The 16,262-nt window shown below is 46.9% G+C and overlaps 1 protein-coding gene across 1 annotated transcript; it reads left to right on the top strand.

Annotated features, from left to right (window-relative positions):
* The first annotated feature begins 1,892 nt into the window (after positions 1 to 1,892).
* Positions 1,893 to 15,818, top strand: gorasp1a (golgi reassembly stacking protein 1a). The gene is made up of 9 exons (XM_046321918.1): positions 1,893 to 2,088; positions 3,203 to 3,283; positions 8,541 to 8,744; positions 8,931 to 9,017; positions 9,152 to 9,282; positions 10,291 to 10,399; positions 10,739 to 10,868; positions 12,477 to 12,626; positions 12,875 to 15,818. The coding sequence occupies exons 1-9, from the start codon at positions 2,026 to 2,028 to the stop codon at positions 13,369 to 13,371; spliced, it is 1,452 nt and encodes a 483-aa protein (XP_046177874.1). The 5' UTR covers positions 1,893 to 2,025; the 3' UTR covers positions 13,372 to 15,818.
* Positions 15,819 to 16,262: the final 444 nt, after the last annotated feature.

The raw sequence follows: 16,262 nt of genomic DNA, 5'->3' as shown, positions 1-16,262 counted from the left end.
TGTCTGTTCTTTGAGTTTTGATGTTGAGTCTTTGCCCGTCAAAAGTGATGTTAGGATATATAGGTTTTTCCATAAGAGCTTTTGTGCCAAACACATTCCGCTGTTATAGGTGTCAAGCTTTTGGGCATGTGGCAGCAGTGTGTAGGAGGGAGCTTCCTAGGTGTGACAAGTGTGCAGAAGAGCATGAGACAAAGGAATGTGTCGCATTGGGGAAAGTAGCTGTATGCGTTAATTGTAAGGTTGCCCCTGGGGCTGGGGATCAGAAATGTCCCATGTGAGAGATGCAGGCTGAGGTTCCCAGGATTAGAGTAGTGCAGAAGTTGTCATATGTTGAGGCAGTGAAGAAAGTAGAGGAAGATGGATCAAGGGGCAGAGATCCTGAGAGGAGTGGTGTGAGTAGTAGATCTGTACCAGTACAGAGGGAGGGATCCTGAGAGGAGTGGTGTGAGTAGTAGATCTGTACCAGTACAGAGGGAGGGATCCTGAGAGGAGTGGTGTGAGTAGTAGATCTGTACCAGTACAGAGGGAGGGATCCTGAGAGGAGTGGTCTGAGTAGTAGATCTGTACCAGTACAGAGGGAGGGATCCTGAGAGGAGTGGTGTGAGTAGTAGATCTGTACCAGTACAGAGGGAGGGATCCTGAGAGGAGTGGTGTGAGTAGTAGATCTGTACCAGTACAGAGGGAGGGATCCTGAGAGGAGTGGTCTGAGTAGTAGATCTGTACCAGTACAGAGGGAGGGATCCTGAGAGGAGTGGTGTGAGTAGTAGATCTGTACCAGTACAGAGGGAGGGATCCTGAGAGGAGTGGTCTGAGTAGTAGATCTGTACCAGTACAGAGGGAGGGATCCTGAGAGGAGTGGTCTGAGTAGTAGATCTGTACCAGTACAGAGGGAGGGATCCTGAGAGGAGTGGTCTGAGTAGTAGATCTGTACCAGTACAGAGGGAGGGATCCTGAGAGGAGTGGTGTGAGTAGTAGATCTGTACCAGTACAGAGGGAGGGATCCTGAGAGGAGTGGTGTGAGTAGTAGATCTGTACCAGTACAGAGGGAGGGATCCTGAGAGGAGTGGTGTGAGTAGTAGATCTGTACCAGTACAGAGGGAGGGATCCTGAGAGGAGTGGTGTGAGTAGTAGATCTGTACCAGTACAGAGGGATAAACCAACAAGTGATATATATGTTTCAGAAAGATTGGATTTTTAGCATTTATATCAATGGTTATCAACTGTACTGCAGAGAGGTATTTGGTTGTGCGAGACTTGACGACAGAAGAGTCACTGTTGCAGTGGTGAATATGTGTATGTGACTAATAAACATTTGATTTGAAGAGTTACAGGGTGTGTTAAGTGGTGGTGTACCATCCTTTCAGGCTGTTTGAACTGAAGTATTTTATTTCTTGTTGTATTTATTTCACTTTTATTTAACGAGACAAGTCCGTTAAGAACATATTCTTATTTACAAAAGGCCTCCTGCGGCGACCGGGGTCAGGGATAAAAATAAAAAAATAGGACGAAACACACATAACAACAACAGAGACTCTACATAAAGAGAGACCTAAGACAACAACACAACATGACAACACAACATGGTAGCAGCACAACATGGTACAAACATGATTGGCCATAGACAACAGCACAAAGAGCAAGAAGGTAGAGACAACAAAACATCACGCAAAGCAACCACAACTTTCAGTAAATGTTCTGTAGGACTAAATATATTTAAATAGCGGGGTATGATATGTTTTTTTATTTTTTTAATGATTATTATTTTTGTGCGTGTAGTGTTAGATGGTAGGGTATTTGTTTGATTTATTTATGATTTTGTTCCAGTAAAGTATAAGGGAGTTATACCCCGGTCTAGCAGGGGGCAGGATCGTTGCTCTACATACTGCGTGGTGCTCGGTGTCACCAGTGTGCGACTCGTCTGGTCTGATATAGGAGACCGCCAATGACAAGATGGCCACGGAGCATTAGAGGAATCTGTCAACTCTTTCAGCTACAGTGAAATAACATTTAGTGCTTTCTATAATAATGGGTTTATCACAAAGCACCGGTGCGTCGGAAGGAGGAACAGATGGATACCACGTCCACGGGGTAATAATGAGTCTTTATTTTATTGCACTTATTTTTTTCTGACGCTGCGTGTAGTTCTTGACCAGGAGAATCGACGGGGATATACAGAAGGCATACAGTGGTGTAGGAGCCGGATAAGGCCTACCGAAAGCTGATGAGGTGGCACTTACCCAGCTACCCTTTTTGGCGCACTGATAACACAGCGACCTCACAGTGATTTACGAGCTGAAACAGTCGACCATAATACCTGTGTGTATAGTCTGTATACGATATACGCTTTGTTTTCTTTTGTGTGTGAATGAGCAGCCAATGTAACAACTTAAACCAAGTCGATGTTGCTACTGTAGATATACTTAGGCCTAGCGGTGACCAAATGACAACAACAACATTTTAACGTTGACACCTTTTCATGCATACATTTATATTATACATGTGTGTGTGTATATAGCTACACGAGTTAACTATATAGTAACTTAGTAAAGTCAACTCCATAGGAAGTTGACTTGACTCAACAAACGTTAACTAGACGGCTGTTTTAGTTGTGCCATTACATTCGCTTGAGAGGAACATTGTGACTAAACGGTCTAAATTCTGTTCCATAAATAACACGGTTGCCAACAAATAACGCATACAAAGTTGTATAGCGGCAGAATAAGATACCTGGTAGGGAGCGGGCAATTTAGTTACCACGTTTATTCCCCCCCCCCCCCAAAAAAAAGTCTATCCTCACTCTGGTAACCTATGGACAAATATTAAGAATAAGCTATATGATGGTTTGATACCTATTCGGCAGCTAATCGGCTAGGTGAATTAATCATTCTACTTTCTATTCGTTGTTTGTTGGCATCCTTGTACTTTACGAGGTTTCTGGAACAATATCCTGTTGGAAAGTTCCACCAATTATACCCACCCTTGCTGCTATCTGCAGGAGCCACATGTTGCACAACAGCATAGCTGGAATGCATACAATACTGCACAACACCGCTTAATTAAACCACTATATGACCTACTATTTGTTGATCAACGGTACTTGTTGTGGAATTGTTAGATATTGCTGAACTGTCGGAACTAGAAGCACAAGCATTGGATTAAATGGTTGCGTTTGTCTTCCCATGTCCACGTGGTGATCTGATAGGTGCAGGAGAATTCCCCTGCAGAGAAAGCTGGGCTGGAGCCGTTCTTTGACTTCATCCTCTCTCTGGGAGACCACAGACTGGTGAGTTAGTCAGATTCATCCTCTCTCTCTCTGGGAGACCACAGACTGGTGAGTTAGTCAGACTCATCCCCTCTCTCTGGGAGACCACAGACTGGTGAGTTAGTCAGACTCATCCCCTCTCTCTGGGAGACCACAGACTGGTGAGTTAGTCAGACTCATCCCCTCTCTCTGGGAGACCACAGACTGGTGAGTTAGTCAGACTCATCCCCTCTCTCTGGGAGACCACAGACTGGTGAGTTAGTCAGACTCATCCCCTCTCTCTGGGAGACCACAGACTGGTGAGTTAGTCAGATTCATCCTCTCTCTCTCTCTCTGGGAGACCACAGACTGGTGAGTTAGTCAGACTCATCCTCTCTCTCTCTCTCTCTGGGAGACCACAGACTGGTGAGTTAGTCAGATTCATCCTCTCTCTCTCTCTCTCTCTCTCTGGGAGACCACAGACTGGTGAGTTAGTCAGATTCATCTCTCTCTCTCTCTCTCTCTGGGAGACCACAGACTGGTGAGTTAGTCAGATTCATCCTCTCTCTCTCTCTCTCTCTCTCTGGGAGACCACAGACTGGTGAGTTAGTCAGATTCATCTCTCTCTCTGGGAGACCACAGACTGGTGAGTTAGTCAGATTCATCCTCTCTCTCTCTCTCTGGGAGACCACAGACTGGTGAGTTAGTCAGATTCATCCTCTCTCTCTCTCTCTGGGAGACCACAGACTGGTGAGTTAGTCAGATTCATCCTCTCTCTCTCTCTGGGAGACCACAGACTGGTGAGTTAGTCAGATTCATCCTCTCTCTCTCTCTCTCTCTCTCTCTGGGAGACCACAGACTGGTGAGTTAGTCAGACTCATCCTCTCTCTCTCTGGGAGACCACAGACTGGTGAGTTAGTCAGACATCCCCTCTCTCTCTCTCTCTCTCTCTCTCTCTCTCTCTCTGGGAGACCACAGACTGGTGAGTTAGTCAGATTCATCCTCTCTCTCTCTCTCTCTCTCTCTCTCTCTCTCTGGGAGACCACAGACTGGTGAGTTAGTCAGACTCATCCTCTCTCTCTCTGGGAGACCACAGACTGGTGAGTTAGTCAGATTCATCCTCTCTCTCTCTCTCTCTCTCTCTGGGAGACCACAGACTGGTGAGTTAGTCAGATTCATCCTCTCTCTCTCTCTCTCTCTCTCTCTCTCTCTCTCTCTGGGAGACCACAGACTGGTGAGTTAGTCAGACTCATCTCTCTCTCTCTCTCTCTCTCTCTCTGGGAGACCACAGACTGGTGAGTTAGTCAGACTCATCCCCTCTCTCTCTCTCTCTCTCTCTGGGAGACCACAGACTGGTGAGTTAGTCAGATTCATCCTCTCTCTCTCTCTCTCTCTCTGGGAGACCACAGACTGGTGAGTTAGTCAGACTCATCCTCTCTCTCTCTGGGAGACCACAGACTGGTGAGTTAGTCAGACTCATCCCCTCTCTCTCTCTCTCTCTCTCTGGGAGACCACAGACTGGTGAGTTAGTCAGATTCATCCTCTCTCTCTCTCTCTCTCTCTGGGAGACCACAGACTGGTGAGTTAGTCAGACTCATCCTCTCTCTCTCTGGGAGACCACAGACTGGTGAGTTAGTCAGACTCATCCCCTCTCTCTCTGGGAGACCACAGACTGGTGAGTTAGTCAGACTCATCCCCTCTCTCTGGGAGACCACAGACTGGTGAGTTAGTCAGACTCATCCTCTCTCTCTCTCTCTCTCTGGGAGACCACAGACTGGTGAGTTAGTCAGACTCATCCCCTCTCTCTCTGGGAGACCACAGACTGGTGAGTTAGTCAGACTCATCCTCTCTCTCTGGGAGACCACAGACTGGTGAGTTAGTCAGACTCATCCCCTCTCTCTGGGAGACCACAGACTGGTGAGTTAGTCAGACTCATCCCCTCTCTCTGGGAGACCACAGACTGGTGAGTTAGTCAGACTCATCCCCTCTCTCTGGGAGACCACAGACTGGTGAGTTAGTCAGATTCATCCTCTCTCTCTCTGGGAGACCACAGACTGGTGAGTTAGTGAGACTCATCCCCTCTCTCTCTGGGAGACCACAGACTGGTGTGTTAGTCAGACTCATCCCCTCTCTCTGGGAGACCACAGACTGGTGAGTTAGTCAGATTCATCCTCTCTCTCTCTGGGAGACCACAGACTGGTGAGTTAGTCAGACTCATCCCCTCTCTCTGGGAGACCACAGACTGGTGAGTTAGTCAGATTCATCTCTCTCTCTCTCTCTGGGAGACCACAGACTGGTGAGTTAGTCAGATTCATCCTCTCTCTCTCTCTCTCTGGGAGACCACAGACTGGTGAGTTAGTCAGATTCATCCTCTCTCTCTCTGGGAGACCACAGACTGGTGAGTTAGTCAGATTCATCCTCTCTCTCTCTCTGGGAGACCACAGACTGGTGAGTTAGTCAGATTCATCCTCTCTCTCTCTCTCTCTCTCTCTGGGAGACCACAGACTGGTGAGTTAGTCAGACTCATCCTCTCTCTCTCTGGGAGACCACAGACTGGTGAGTTAGTCAGACATCCCCTCTCTCTCTCTCTCTCTCTCTGGGAGACCACAGACTGGTGAGTTAGTCAGATTCATCCTCTCTCTCTCTCTGGGAGACCACAGACTGGTGAGTTAGTCAGATTCATCCTCTCTCTCTCTCTCTCTCTCTCTGGGAGACCACAGACTGGTGAGTTAGTCAGACTCATCCTCTCTCTCTCTGGGAGACCACAGACTGGTGAGTTAGTCAGACATCCCCTCTCTCTCTCTCTCTCTCTCTGGGAGACCACAGACTGGTGAGTTAGTCAGATTCATCCTCTCTCTCTCTCTCTCTCTCTCTCTCTCTCTCTCTCTGGGAGACCACAGACTGGTGAGTTAGTCAGACTCATCCTCTCTCTCTCTGGGAGACCACAGACTGGTGAGTTAGTCAGATTCATCCCTCTCTCTCTCTCTCTCTCTCTGGGAGACCACAGACTGGTGAGTTAGTCAGATTCATCCTCTCTCTCTCTCTCTCTCTCTCTCTCTCTCTGGGAGACCACAGACTGGTGAGTTAGTCAGACTCATCCTCTCTCTCTCTCTCTCTCTCTCTGGGAGACCACAGACTGGTGAGTTAGTCAGACTCATCCCCTCTCTCTCTCTCTCTCTCTCTGGGAGACCACAGACTGGTGAGTTAGTCAGATTCATCCTCTCTCTCTCTCTCTCTCTCTGGGAGACCACAGACTGGTGAGTTAGTCAGACTCATCCTCTCTCTCTCTGGGAGACCACAGACTGGTGAGTTAGTCAGACTCATCTCTCTCTCTCTCTCTCTCTCTCTCTGGGAGACCACAGACTGGTGAGTTAGTCAGACTCATCCCCTCTCTCTCTCTCTCTCTCTCTGGGAGACCACAGACTGGTGAGTTAGTCAGACTCATCCTCTCTCTCTCTCTCTCTCTCTGGGAGACCACAGACTGGTGAGTTAGTCAGACTCATCCTCTCTCTCTCTGGGAGACCACAGACTGGTGAGTTAGTCAGACTCATCCCCTCTCTCTCTCTCTCTCTCTCTCTGGGAGACCACAGACTGGTGAGTTAGTCAGACTCATCCTCTCTCTCTCTCTCTCTCTGGGAGACCACAGACTGGTGAGTTAGTCAGACTCATCCCCCCTCTCTCTCTCTCTCTCTGGGAGACCACAGACTGGTGAGTTAGTCAGATTCTCTCTCTCTCTCTCTCTCTCTGGGAGACAACAGACTGGTGAGTTAGTCAGACTCATCCTCTCTCTCTCTGGGAGACCACAGACTGGTGAGTTAGTCAGACTCATCCCCTCTCTCTGGGAGACCACAGACTCTCAGACTCATCCCTCTCTCTGGGAGACCACAGACTGGTGAGTTAGTCAGATTCATCTCTCTCTCTCTGGGAGACCACAGACTGGTGAGTTAGTCAGACTCATCCCCTCTCTCTCTGGGAGACCACAGACTGGTGAGTTAGTCAGACTCATCCCCTCTCTCTGGGAGACCACAGACTGGTGAGTTAGTCAGACTCATCCTCTCTCTCTCTCTCTCTCTCTGGGAGACCAGACTGGTGAGTTAGTCAGACTCATCCCCTCTCTCTCTGGGAGACCACAGACTGGTGAGTTAGTCAGACTCATCCTCTCTCTCTGGGAGACCACAGACTGGTGAGTTAGTCAGACTCATCCCCTCTCTCTGGGAGACCACAGACTGGTGAGTTAGTCAGACTCATCCCCTCTCTCTGGGAGACCACAGACTGGTGAGTTAGTCAGACTCATCCCCTCTCTCTGGGAGACCACAGACTGGTGAGTTAGTCAGATTCATCCTCTCTCTCTCTGGGAGACCACAGACTGGTGAGTTAGTGAGACTCATCCCCTCTCTGTCTGGGAGACCACAGACTGGTGTGTTAGTCAGACTCATCCCCTCTCTCTGGGAGACCACAGACTGGTGAGTTAGTCAGATTCATCCTCTCTCTCTCTGGGAGACCACAGACTGGTGAGTTAGTCAGACTCATCCCCTCTCTCTGGGAGACCACAGACTGGTGAGTTAGTCAGACTCATCCTCTCTCTCTCTGGGAGACCACAGACTGGTGAGTTAGTCAGACTCATCCCCTCTCTCTGGGAGACCACAGACTGGTGAGTTAGTCAGACTCATCCTCTCTCTCTCTGGGAGACCACAGACTGGTGAGTTAGTCAGACTCATCCTCTCTCTCTCTGGGAGACCACAGACTGGTGAGTTAGTCAGACTCATCCCCTCTCTCTGGGAGACTACAGACTGGTGAGTTAGTCAGACTCATCCTCTCTCTCTCTGGGAGACCACAGACTGGTGAGTTAGTCAGACTCATCCTCTCTCTCTCTGGGAGACCACAGACTGGTGAGTTAGTCAGACTCATCCTCTCTCTCTCTGGGAGACCACAGACTGGTGAGTTAGTCAGACTCATCCTCTCTCTCTCTGGGAGACCACAGACTGGTGAGTTAGTCAGACTCATCCTCTCTCTCTCTGGGAGACCACAGACTGGTGAGTTAGTCAGACTCATCCCTCTCTCTCTGGGAGACCACAGACTGGTGAGTTAGTCAGACTCATCCCCTCTCTCTCTGGGAGACCACAGACTGGTGAGTTAGTCAGAGCATTGTGATACCATCTTATTTATTTCTACTATAGACCTTTGATTAATATAAAATGCATCTTAGATACTCTGTTCAGTTCCTCTATCACACACAACCCCCACCCATGTATTGCACGTTTCCAACATATTTCCAACTGACAAACTAACTTGTGTCCAGAACCAGGAGAATGACATGCTGAAGGACCTTCTGAAGTCTAACGTGGAGAAGGCAGTGATCATGGAGGTGTACAGCACTAAGACCATGAGGCTGAGGGAGGTGGAGGTGGTGCCCAGTAACATGTGGGGAGGACAGGGCCTGCTGGGGGCGTCTGTCAGGTTCTGTAGCTACCAAGGAGCCAATGAGAACGTCTGGCATGTACTGGTGAGGACTCACCTGCCTGTCGATGAGGCTATGATTAGGTAGTAATAGTAGATCAACGTACACACGGCTACAATTTCAAACAACTAGGTATTGTTTTATCTGTGGTGTGATCAGTTGTCTGTCTTGTCTGGGGGGGGTCCTAGATGTTGTTTCACATCATGCTATTCTGTGTGTTATTTTCCATAGGATGTGGATGTGAACTCACCAGCTGCGTTGGCCGGCCTTCAGGCCCACAGTGACTTCATCGTTGGAGCAGACCAGGTGTTGCAGGATGTAAGCTTCATTATTATCATTCACATTCTTAACATTTGATCTCTGTTGACGAGGTCGTTGCCTTTTTAATTTAGTGGGAAAATAACCCATTGCAATAAACAATTTGGCTCTGTGATCTCGGTGTCTGTCCTCAGTCGGAGGACTTCTTCTCGCTGATCGAGGCCCACGAGGGGAAACCTCTGAAACTGCTGATCTACAACACAGAGACAAACGCCTGCAGAGAGGTGGTGGTCACACCCAACGGGGCCTGGGGAGGAGAGGGGAGGTGAGTGGTCTTACCTGGGGTTTACCTTGACTTTACCTGGGGAGGTGAGTGGTCTTACCTGGGGTTTACCTTGACTTTACCTGGGGAGGTGAGTGGTCTTACCTGGGGTTTACCTTGACTTTACCTGGGGAGGTGAGTGGTCTTACCTGGGGTTTACCTTGACTTTACCTGGGGAGGTGAGTGGTCTTACCTGGGGTTTACCTTGACTTTACCTGGGGAGGTGAGTGGTCTTACCTGGGGTTTACCTTGACCTTACCCGGGGAGGTGAGTGAGCCACTAGGTCTTACCTGGGGTTTACCTTGACCTTACCCGGGGAGGTGAGTGAGCCACTAGGTCTTACCTGGGGTTTACCTTGACCTTACCCGGGAGGTGAGTGGTCTTACCTGGGGTTTACCTTACCCGGGAGTGAGCCACTAGGTCTTACCTGGGGTTTACCTGGGGAGGTGAGTGGTCTTACCTGGGGTTTACCTTGACCTTACCCGGGGAGGTGAGTGGGCCACTAGGTCTTACCTGGGGTTTACCTTGACCTTACCCGGGGAGGTGAGTGGTCTTACCTGGGGTTTACCTTGACTTTACCTGGGGAGGTGAGTGGTCTTACCTGGGGTTTACCTTGACCTTACCCGGGGAGGTGAGTGAGCCACTAGGTCTTACCTGGGGTTTACCTTGACCTTACCCGGGGAGGTGAGTGAGCCACTAGGTCTTACCTGGGGTTTACCTTGACCTTACCCGGGGAGGTGAGTGAGCCACTAGGTCTTACCTGGGGTTTACCTTGACCTTACCCGGGGAGGTGAGTGAGCCACTAGGTCTTACCTGGGGTTTACCTTGACCTTACCCGGGGAGGTGAGTGAGCCACTAGGTCTTACCTGGGGTTTACCTTGACCTTACCCGGGGAGGTGAGTGAGCCACTAGGTCTTACCTGGGCTCTCTCTCTGAGGTTATTCTGTACTGCCTAAATGTCAAGGCTCTGAAACATCAGCAGTCTAACTGATATCTGTTTGTTTTTTTTAGTTTGGGTTGCGGTATCGGATACGGCTACTTGCACAGGATCCCATCCATGTTTCCCTCTGTCCCCGACGAGGGATCCACGCCAGAGATACACGCCAATGGACACCAAGAGGTGTGGATGGGCTCCTTGTGTTTCACTACAACGACTTGTATGGGAATAAGACCGAGGGAATGCCGCTATGTCCGTCACTTGTACAGTAATGACACATGAATTTACAGGCCTGCTAGTGACAAGGCTGACCGTTACCCCCCCCCATTACAAGGCTATCATACATGCTTATGACATCATAATGCATTATACTGATCGGCAGCATTAAACTTGGAACTACAGATGACAACAGCAAACATGTCGCCCCGTCGCCCCCCCAGGCAAATTTCCAGAAATGTTCATTGATGTGCATTGTCCCTGTGAAATAAATGAATCAACTGTTGTGGGCTGTGTGATCCACAGGCGTCTCTGATGGTGGGTCAGTCCGGCCTGGGACAGGGAACAGAGATGACAGACCAAGATAACAGACTGGAACAGATCACTCTGCAGAAAGAGGACAGTCATCCACCTCTACAGGGAATCATGGATCCAGGTGGGTTGACTGATTGGTTGGTTACAGGGAAGTCATGGATCCAGGTGGGTTGACTGATTGGTTGGTTACAGGGAAGTCATGGATCCAGGTGGGTTGACTGATTGGTTGGTTACAGGGAAGTCATGGATCCAGGTGGGTTGACTGATTGGTTGGTTACAGGGAAGTCATGGATCCAGGTGGGTTGACTGATTGGTTGGTTACAGGGAAGTCATGGATCCAGGTGGGTTGACTGACTGATTGGTTGGTTACAGGGAATCACGGATCCAGGTGAGTTGACTGAATGCTCGGATCAACCATCCTCCTCTGCCAGAGCATCCATTGTGTGCTCTGAAAGCTAAGAGGGCGAAACACTCTGAATTTACGAACAGACAATCTGACGAACGCCCAGGGCGCGCTCTGGCACCCAGAGTGAATATACAAACGCACCCTAGATCATTATAAAACACATTCAGCCAACACGCATAAAGCCATTAATGAAGTAGGAGTTCATTAAAATGTTTGTCTATTTTTTTGGGGGGGGGGGGGGTGTAATAGCTACTCGTCCTTTTTGGTCCACACAACGCATTTACACACAGAAACCAGAAACCAAGACTGTCTGTCTTTACTGTTCATCTTCCATGACCCTCTTTTGTTTGGCCGTTCAGTTAATACATCTGTCTTTCTGTGTTCCTCTGGGTGTCCGAGGTTAGGTTCTGAATCTGTCTTTCTGTGTTCCTCTGGGTGTCCGAGGTTAGGTTCTGAATCTGTCTTTCTGTGTTCCTCTGGGTGTCCGAGGTTAGGTTCTGAATCTGTCTTTCTGTGTTCCTCTGGGTGTCCGAGGTTAGGTTCTGAATCTGTCTTTCTGTGTTCCTCTGGGTGTCGAGGTTAGGTTCTGAATCTGTCTTTCTGTGTTCCTCTGGGTGTCCGAGGTTAGGTTCTGAATCTGTCTTTCTGTGTTCCTCTGGGTGTCCGAGGTTAGGTTCTGAATCTGTCTTTCTGTGTTCCTCTGGGTGTCCGAGGTTAGGTTCTGAATCTGTCTTTCTGTGTTCCTCTGGGTGTCCGAGGTTAGGTTCTGAATCTGTCTTTCTGTGTTCCTCTGGGTGTCCGAGGTTAGGTTCTGAATCTGTCTTTCTGTGTTCCTCTGGGTGTCCGAGGTTAGGTTCTGAATCTGTCTTTCTGTGTTCCTCTGGGTGTCCGAGGTTAGGTTCTGAATCTGTCTTTCTGTGTTCCTCTGGGTGTCCGAGGTTTGGTTCTGAATCTGTCTTTCTGTGTTCCTCTGGGTGTCCGAGGTTAGGTTCTGAATCTGTCTTTCTGTGTTCCTCTGGGTGTCCGAGGTTAGGTTCTGAATCTGTCTTTCTGTGTTCCTCTGGGTGTCCGAGGTTAGGTTTTGAATCTGTCTTTCTGTGTTCTGAGGTTAGGTTTTGAATCTGTCTTTCTGTGTTCCTCTGGGTGTCCGAGGTTAGGTTTTGAATCTGTGAAACTGTTATATTGATGCAGTCTCTTTGTCGTTGTCTGTTTTTATTTTATCTTGAACTACCTCTGTGCTCTGCCAATGCTTTGTCTTTTTGCCTGTTAAAGGAAGTGAACATTTTTTTTAGGTTCTGAATCTGTGACTCTGTGTTCCTCCAGGCTTCTCTGAGTCGGAGGTGGCTATGATGGCCCCTGACCCTTCAGAAGACATGGCTGATCGACTGGACCTGTCCGTCTCGTCCATCGACATGACTGGCACCTCTCTGGCCGTGCACGAGGAAAAGGACAGCAACAACATCTCCGGCATCGGTAAGTTGACTATAACTTGGAGCTTATTGAAAGGGAAATGAGCTGTTGATTTGGTAGTGTTTTGTATTTTCAATTGGTTGCCGTGTCATAACAAGACAAGCAAACTGTTGATATTTATTATCACAATGTGGAACGGTACACCCTTATCTGTCAAACACTATTTATTTTATACCGCTGCAACCAATTTGTCCAACAATGAATCTCCGTAGTCCCGACGTTGACTGTGTCTCTCTTCTCTGTTTGTACAGACGAGCTGGGTGACAGTGAGCTTCCTGAGACGCCACCAGAGAACTGGATGGAGACTGAACATCGGGAGTCTCTTATCATGTCCACCGAATCACAAGACCAAGCGTCCGAATCCGCTGGATCCCCTGACACAGTTGTGGAGGCTCCATTCGCCCCCCCTCCTGTCGTTGAGTCCCTCGCCCCTCTTGTTGATGCTGAAGCTTCTCTCCCGGAGCCAGACATCACCTATTTCTCCCCCTCCCCTCCCCTGGACCTCCTGCCCCAGGACCAGCTCCTGCTTCAGTCCCAGGTCAGTGACATCTCACTCACTCAGGACAACGTCACATTGGATGGAACACCACCAGAGCCAATGGTAGAGCCTGACGTCATCAGCTCACTGGAGCAACTCTCTGTGGAGCAGTCTGAAACCGCCGCGGCGGAACACCACCATGACGACCACGAGTGTTGCCATGACCACCACGAGCATGAGGTCAGCAACCAGGAAGTGGAGGAAGGGTAGGTTTGTGTGTTTTCTTTCCGGGTCTGGTCACTGCCTGAAGAAACACTAGCAGAGATACTGAGCAGTCAAACAACATGGGAAATGTTCAGGACACTGGTGAAAAGACCTGGGGTGACGTATTGAGATGCAACACTAATAGAACCAGATAGAAATGTAATGAATTTAACTGACACGCTTCCCCAATTTTATATGATGACAATGGATGTCTGTTCTATCTGAACGTGCTGAACAGGCCTCTGGTATATGAGTGATGGCGAGCGTACAGTCTATGGTCCAACAGAACGTTGTACAGTTTTTATTTTTATTTTTTTAAATTTGAACGACTGTTTGGATGGGTCACGAGAGAGATCATGGTAGAAATGTATAACAATAGCTCTCTTGTATTTTTGGGGTGTAGGATCCTATGTTACAAGTTCAGCTTAATGTTCCGATTAGCCGTAAGGTTTGCAATGTTATGAACATTTTGTAGTTTGTTTTCGTGTAAAAAAAAATATATATTTTTTTTGGGGATTAAAAAAAAAACAAATCAATTAATGGAATGGTGAAAGATCCAAAGATAATACCACACACAGATAAATACATTCATTATATATTGTTGAACTACTTTATAGAATTCACTACGACAAACCAGTGATGTATAAACTTAAAGCACCTTTTGAATATTTGATTTGTGACGACGACAACTTTTTTTTCTTTTTTTTTTGGTCCTGTAATTTGACTTCCTGTTGAAATACACTACTTGACATACATTTACATTACATTTAAGTCATTTAGCAGACGCTCTTATCCAGAGCGACTTACAACATACGAGTGGACCTCATAGGCCTGGGTCTAATACATTCAAATACTTGAGCCGCGCTTGATTTAGTTTGCCAGTAGGCTTGCATGGCCCTCCTTCCAAATCCCGTCTCGTTGACTCGAACGTGAGAAGCCTGGGCTTCCGAGGTTAGTTTGCCAGGTACCATGGAAAAGTCTCAAAAGTGCAAACTTCAAGTTAAATTAAGCGCATCTCAAAAAAAAATTGGGACATTTTGACCTACATACTTGACCCAGGTTCAGTACCTGAACGGTACCATTTATATAATCAATCGGGCACAGCTTTTTTTTGCTCTCATCATTTGGAAGTGTTCAAGGCGTCGTTGTAAATAAGAATTTGTTCCTAACTGACTTGCCTAGTTAAATAAAGTTTTAATAAATAACCTTCACACTTCAGCAAACAAAATGATTAGAAACCATGTGAAGGACTTACCAAGACAAACAGACTAGGGAGAAAGGAGTTGGAGTACTCTACACACAAGGCTGAATTTGTATTTTAATTTAGGTCACTTTTAATCCATTGTACAGGATGAGAACAGGTGACGTCTTCCTTGATTACTGTTATAGGAATCCATGTTTTTAAATTACGTGAAACGGTCGTTGTTTTTAATGCATCAAATATAGAAATTGTTGTTAGTTCTGTGTTCACAAAAAGAGACATTTTTAATGTGGGATCAGGTTGTAGTTTTAGTTCTTTAAAAACTCAAGAAAGTTGAATCGGTACTTAAGAGGTAGACCTGTTCTCAAGTTACAGTGCATTTATTTGTTAGACTAATATTTTCTGGATTTCTGTAGCGTAAGGGCCAGATTCAATCCGATCACGTTTGGTCGGCGAAGCACCTTTTTTATAAAGTCAATGTTCCTGTGTTCGCAGAGACCACATTCACCAACGCTGCATATGTTGGCTCAATAGTAAATTTACCTTTGAATGTAAAGCGTGCTAAATCTCAAATCTACCGAATGATCGGATTGAATCCCAGCCTTTGTTGCTGGGCAATTTTATTTGTCATTTTATGGGTTTCTGTACACCCTAGGTGAAAGGTCATTATTTTGTAAACATACAGTAGGGAAAGTCTCATTCCTCCATGTTACCTCTTATCTGTGTCATTTTTGATCTATGCAATTGTCAGCCATGTTTGTATTTTTTTTAAATAAAGCTGTAGGCAACATACTGTAGCCATCATGGAAGTCATCTGTAAGCTGGAACCACAGACAATACTGTATCAGGGTTGATCATTTAAATTCCATTTAAATTAGTCAGTTCAGGAAGTACACTGAAATTTCCAATTCTCTTAAATACTTTCTGAATTGACTTGACCACAACCCTGTGCAGTAGCTTCTGATTTAAATAGTGACACTACTGTTGTTAGTTTAATATAAATGTTTTGAGCAAATGCTTTTCTGTAAGAGAAGTTTCTTTTGAAGTTTCTTTTTTGATTTAGGCTAGGCACTTAGTTGTGAGAAATGAGGGGAGGGGAAATATTTTATCAATGGATGGAGAGTTTATTGTTAATGAGTGCAAATTAAATTCTAATTGTGAAAAATTGATTATTATTCTCTGTAAAGCTTCTGATGCAAAAATGGAGTCGCTTCTAGTCACTGGAACAAAAAAAAATAAAAATGGTCAATTTGATTTTTGCCTTTGTTTTTCTCAATTTTATTTGTGTCATGATCCTGGACGGGGGTAGGTTTATGACAGTCATAAATACTTAATGAATACAATGGCCGTTCGGTTGTCATCTGAGACATTCTCAATGATGGGATGACAAGCTGTACAGTGGAAAGTCTACACATTTATAGTTGTGCAATTTAAATGTTTGAGAATGAAATGTGAGAATTGGGTTTTCATGAGTGAATTAGGCCTGACTCAGTGGCCCGCCCACGTGAAGAGACATTGGTTTTAACCAATGAAACACGCCCTCCTCTCCCTTCTTATAGAAAGCCTTGACGACAATAGAACTTCCTGTTCCGGGGACATTAGGATGACAATCCGATGTCAGGGTTCAAATAACTACAGAACGAAGCCAACCTCGCGTGAGCTTTGGTTGCGATTGGCATGAACTTTGAACTCTTAT

This window comes from Oncorhynchus gorbuscha, linkage group LG22 (assembly GCF_021184085.1).
Source record: "Oncorhynchus gorbuscha isolate QuinsamMale2020 ecotype Even-year linkage group LG22, OgorEven_v1.0, whole genome shotgun sequence".
Lineage (NCBI taxonomy): Eukaryota > Metazoa > Chordata > Actinopteri > Salmoniformes > Salmonidae > Oncorhynchus > Oncorhynchus gorbuscha.
Note: the sequence above shows the minus strand (reverse complement) of the source record. Positions and strands in the feature narration are given on the sequence as shown.

What these genes read in the sequence shown, in the direction of transcription:
- gorasp1a (XM_046321918.1), top strand. Translation starts at nt 2,026, where the DNA reads ATGGGTTTATCACAAAGCACCGGTGCGTCGGAAGGAGGAACAGATGGA. An exon ending in CTCTGGGAGACCACAGACTG is followed by an intron (nt 3,284 to 8,540) that starts GTGAGTTAGTCA and finishes ACTTGTGTCCAG; the next exon opens with AACCAGGAGAATGACATGCT. An exon ending in CAACAACATCTCCGGCATCG is followed by an intron (nt 12,627 to 12,874) that starts GTAAGTTGACTA and finishes CTGTTTGTACAG; the next exon opens with ACGAGCTGGGTGACAGTGAG.